At 42.2% G+C, this 5,488-nt stretch overlaps 1 protein-coding gene across 1 annotated transcript; it reads right to left on the minus strand.

The window, feature by feature from the left end:
• Positions 1-1,145: 1,145 nt before the first annotated feature.
• Positions 1,146-3,875, minus strand: LOC123993321 (tubulin beta-4B chain-like). The gene is made up of 4 exons (XM_046295340.1): positions 3,688-3,875; positions 2,859-2,967; positions 2,586-2,696; positions 1,146-2,344 (listed from the first exon to the last, which is right to left on the minus strand). Exons 1-4 carry the CDS (start codon positions 3,742-3,744, stop codon positions 1,284-1,286), a joined length of 1,338 nt encoding a protein of 445 aa, XP_046151296.1. The 5' UTR covers positions 3,745-3,875; the 3' UTR covers positions 1,146-1,283.
• Between the last annotated feature and the right edge of the window lie 1,613 nt (positions 3,876-5,488).

Genomic DNA, 5,488 nt, shown 5'->3' on the forward strand with positions numbered 1-5,488 from the left:
TGAGATGCAGTTCCTTAGACCGCTGCGCCACTCGGGAGCCCAACATTTAAAGAGATCCCAGTTTCTCCAAAACATTAAATCCAGATCAAAATTGTGTAGCGTTAAATTAAATGTTACTCATTTTTCAGATTTTGTCCCTCATTTTTGGATGTAGTTAAGAGAACTGAACCAAATCTCTAACATAAATCATATGCTACAAAGATCATTTTATATGATCCAATGACATTTGGGCAGAATATAATCTAAAGTGAAGGGGGAACTCAATTTAATGAGAATTCAGGGTTGAATGGCCCACTCTAACCACTTGGCTACCTGCTTCCCCGGGGAGCATACATTTGGCATGCTGACTGCAGCAATGTCCAGATCTGTTGCCTTCAACGTATCTTTAGAGCATTTGGCAGTACGTCCAACCAGCCTCACAACTGCAGACGTGTATGGCGTTGTGTGGAAGTGCAGTGGTGAACAGAGTGCCCAATGATATGGGTAGGCATAAGCTACAGACAACACAATTGCATTTTAGCGATGGCAATTTGAATGCAGATACTGAGGCCTATTGTTGTGCCATATAGCAGCCACTGTATGTTTCAGCGCAATAACACACAGCTCCATGTCAAAGATCTATTCACTATCCCTTGGATGCTACAAATGCCCCAGTTTTTCCATGGCCTGCATACTTAAGACAGGTCACCCATTAAGCATGTTCAGGATAGACATGTACAACCACGTTCCAGTTCCCATCAATATCCTTCAACTTCGCAAAGCCATTGAAGTTGAGTGGGACAACATTCCACAAGGAACAGCCTGATCAACTCTGAATGTGTCGAGTTGCATGAAGCAAATAGTCACACCAGACACTGGCCAACACCCCCTTTTTGGTTGTGTGACAGATGCATATCTGCATTTCCAGCTATGTGAAATCCATAGATTAGGGCCTAATTTATTTATTTCAAGTGACTTCCTTATATGAACTAACTCAAAATAGTTGCATGTATATTTGTTCAGTATAGCTGAACTGCATAGGAAACAAATTTCACCATTACCTCCCTCACAAATTACTGTAACATTATAGTATACATTTATAAGAAATTACTATTAGCTTCACTTACTGTACATTACCCATGATCGTATTAAATGACAAACAAGTGTTTAACCATGTTTCTTTTATTTTAAGTAAACAAAACAAAACATTTACACAAAAATACAGCTGAAGGTTGTCAGATAAGGAAACATGAAGTGGAAAAACAAACACCAGTCAGATGTTTCACAAGGAAAGAACGGACAATTTAAGCCAACTCCTCTTCACCCTCCTCTTCAAAATCGCCCTCCTCCTCTGCAGTGGCGTCTTGGTACTGCTGGTACTCAGACACCAGGTCGTTCATGTTGCTCTCTGCCTCAGTGAACTCCATCTCATCCATGCCTTCTCCAGTGTACCAATGGAGGAAAGCCTTGCGGCGGAACATAGCTGTGAACTGCTCAGAGATGCGCTTGAACAGCTCCTGGATGGCAGTACTGTTTCCAATGAAGGTGGCAGCCATCTTGAGGCCACGGGGAGGAATGTCACACACTGCAGTCTTGACGTTGTTGGGGATCCATTCAACGAAGTAGCTGCTGTTCTTGTTCTGTACGTTCAGCATTTGCTCGTCCACCTCTTTCATGGACATGCGCCCGCGGAAGACTGCAGCCACGGTGAGGTAACGGCCGTGACGAGGGTCGCAGGCAGCCATCATGTTCTTCGAGTCAAACATCTGCTGAGTGAGCTCTGGAACCGTCAGGGCTCTGTACTGCTGGCTTCCCCTGCTGGTGAGGGGGGCAAAGCCAGGCATGAAGAAGTGGAGACGGGGGAAGGGCACCATGTTGACTGCCAGTTTGCGCAGGTCAGCGTTGAGCTGGCCGGGGAAGCGGAGACAGGTGGTGACCCCACTCATGGTCGCAGACACCAGGTGGTTGAGGTCTCCGTAGGTGGGCGTGGTGAGTTTGAGGGTACGGAAGCAGATGTCGTAGAGCGCCTCGTTGTCAATACAGTAGGTCTCGTCTGTGTTCTCTACCAGCTGGTGGACTGAGAGGGTGGCATTGTAGGGCTCGACCACAGTGTCTGACACTTTAGGGGAGGGCACCACACTGAAAGTGTTCATGATGCGGTCGGGGTACTCTTCACGGATCTTGCTGATGAGCAGGGTGCCCATGCCAGAGCCGGTTCCACCTCCCAGGGAGTGGGTGAGCTGGAAGCCCTGGAGGCAGTCACAGCTCTCAGCCTCTTTCCTCACCACATCCAAGACAGAGTCAACCAGCTCTGCACCCTCAGTGTAGTGGCCCTTGGCCCAGTTGTTACCTGCGCCACTCTGACCTGTAATGGACAGAAGTATAATGCCAAAGTAAAGACAACTTGAGATGAAACTGGGCCCTAGTGATGGATTACACAAACACTAAAGCAGGAGATCACAAAGCTAATTACGTGACATGGCAACCCTTTCTTTTGAGTAACTAATGCCAACCGTTTGCCTGTGGTGCCTGTAGTCAAGTAATGAAGGTTTATTGTAGTAACATGCAACTAATCCGGGTCCATAGACCACTCCCAAGTTTCTTACCGAAGACAAAGTTGTCAGGCCTGAAGATTTGACCGAATGGTCCGGACCTCACAGAGTCCATGGTCCCAGGCTCCAAGTCCACAAGTACTGCGCGTGGCACATACTTTCCACCTGAAAAGTCAAAAATGACACTTAAAGAAATTCAAAACAATCATACCTGGCTAGCAATGGTAACTAGGAGATCCATTTTTGATTGTTGCATTTAATCAGAATTGGACAATTGCCAGATTTACCAGACCATTGTGGGTCAAGACATCACACCACTTAACTCACCTGAAGCTTCATTGTAGTACACATTAATTCTTTCCAGCTGAAGATCACTGTCCCCATTGTAACTTCCAGTGGGGTCAATGCCATGCTCATCACTAATCACCTCCCAGAACTAGCATAGGGAGACGTCAATTAATGCCAATCCAGAGTTAATTCACTGTTAACATTTTGCAGTTGAATTAAATACAAAATGGATGCAAACAAGCCATTTTGAACATTTTCACCCCCCCCAAAAAAAGAGTTCTGCTTTCTGGCTTCCATGCGTCAAGTGTCAAAAACAAAATGGAGTTTCAAAAGTTGGCACCCATTTTATATATATTTTTTCTGCGTTGTCCTTCGATAAATGTACAACTAAAACATAAATTATGCTATATGTATTAGTACAACGATAAGTAAATATACACCAAACTAAAAACAACAAGGCTATAATGTAATCGCAAAGAGCGCGCGCTGACCGGTTTGGCGCACTCCATGACCTGAACCAGACATAACTGCGAGCTCGTCCAACGCGGGGCAGTCAACACCCTTGAATTATATTACCTCGATCATTTGAATGGTTCCCCAAATTAAACAAGTACATACAATTTAAAATCATTAAACATTAAACTTGTTGGAACAGGAAGGCAAACAACTTAAAATCGAGATGATACTTTCCGCCAAACAATTATTGATAATCTGAGAACAAAGGGGTTACGTGTTTTCGCGCACACTTTGAAAGATCAATATCGAGGTCTCTTAGCCGTAGATTTTTTTTTTTTTACCAATAATAATTCTACACAATTTTTTAAAATCATATATATATATGGCTTTAAATGCCTAAACGTGTACAAACCTTTGCGCCAATTTGATTACCGCACTGCCCTGCTTGTAAATGAACAATCTCTCTCATTTTGTTAGTGGAGTAAAATTAATCTAACTTCCTTCTTCGAATGGCTACAATCTTCAAACTTTTGCGCTCATATGTGTATTTTTATATACCTCGGTGGTGCGTACAGGGTATTTTTGTTAGGTCATTCTCTAAAACCGTTTCAATTTACAGCAATTATATTGGTCCGTTTGGTCGCAGTGCCCGCGTTGTAAGCGACGTGATTGGTGGATTTCTGATTGGAAGTGCGACATCACGTGTTGTAATAGGCCGAATATTATAGGACCGTATGAAATGAAGCAAGAATAAAATTCTGTCTTCGTTAACCTAGTCCTACATTCAGATTGTGCATCATACTCGCGTTATCAGTTTCTCAAAAGTTTAGCATGTATGCCGTGAATTTGTTCAATTTTGCAGCATTCAATGCCTTCAATCATAATGTTTGCATCATGAAACAGCGCTCCATTACTTGCACTAATTAGGGAGAAATGATGAATCATATTTATATGATTTTTACCTTTGACTTGGTCTATTTTCTTGGAGGCAACAAACTAGCGACATACTAGATATTTGAAATGTTGAGGCTCTTGCTGAAGTGATTAAATGCCATCTTCAAGACAGTAATCCACCATCTGAATTATATGAGTTTACAGACAAAATATATAGTTTACCTTTAAGTTTCCACATATTAAAAAAAAAATCTGCAACATTCAACTAACCATTGTCAGGATGAAATCTCAGATTACAGATAGGCCTACTCATTTTTGTATCACCCAATCTTCCCTCTCCTGACTATGAGATATACACATTGGTGGTAATAACATTAAAAAAAAAAAAAATCTAGTTACATAAGAGATATTATTTTTGAAGAAATATATTGTTTTGACAATATTGCAAGATTATTTGTGCTAGTTGGCTATACCTGCACCAAAACAGTATTTTTCCTTCATAGCTAGTTCCCCATCTTCTTAAATAGGAGCCAATTTGTTTTCAGCACTTTTATTTCCATGACTGATCAAAACTTGTTTTCTCATGGCTCTCTCGTCTCTGTAGCAGACATCTGGTGAGCAATAAGTTTGGAACATCAAATTGCAATCAAATCACAGTATTGAATCGCAACACATATCTTATCGGCACCCAAGTATTGTGATAATATATTGAGGTCACCGGTAATTTCACCCTGTGTACACGATACTGCCACAGTGCCCATAGTGGAGCAGATAACTATAGGTGATGTACCGGGTCAGTGGCCGCCTACTTCTCAAACAAGTGTAGGAAAGAGGGAGAACAGCTGAAGGGGGGGGGCTCAGCCCTATGATCCTGGGGTGCAGAGGAGCGTGATATACCCGCTGTACCACAAGAGCCCGGGCCTCAGGCAGAGACAGAACATTCATATGCCACACCTACACAAGCATAACACCCCATTCACAATGGTGTGCTATTCTTGTTTCGTCTAACTATTAAACATTTGTTTAATGTTAAGAGTTTCTATAGCTAATCACAGGGATGACCATCCTGTCTTATCTACTGCCAACAACAGGAATCACTTTGAATGACCTCTCTCAAAAGCTCTAGTTTACGCTTTTATAGTTGGGTTTTTGACTTGATAATTGCAATTGTTTATACACAAATGTATTTACTCTGAAGTAGAGTTCAAAAGTATGACATACACTGATTTTATGACCCCATGGTGCTTTGCACTCATTGATTCCAGCCAGGGTAAATCAAAGATAAATACTGGAATTGTGATGCTATTCAAAACAATCTC

This window comes from Oncorhynchus gorbuscha, linkage group LG13, assembly GCF_021184085.1.
Source record: "Oncorhynchus gorbuscha isolate QuinsamMale2020 ecotype Even-year linkage group LG13, OgorEven_v1.0, whole genome shotgun sequence".
NCBI classification, from domain to species: Eukaryota; Metazoa; Chordata; class Actinopteri; order Salmoniformes; family Salmonidae; genus Oncorhynchus; species Oncorhynchus gorbuscha.

Coding starts and splice junctions, on each gene's coding strand:
- LOC123993321 (XM_046295340.1), bottom strand. CDS start 3,744: ATGAGAGAGATTGTTCATTTACAAGCAGGGCAGTGCGGTAATCAAATT. Junction 2,968..3,687: donor GTAATCAAATTGGCGCAAAG/GTTTGTACACGT, acceptor TCCCTATGCTAG/TTCTGGGAGGTGATTAGTGA. Junction 2,345..2,585: donor GCCTGACAACTTTGTCTTCG/GTAAGAAACTTG, acceptor TGTCCATTACAG/GTCAGAGTGGCGCAGGTAAC.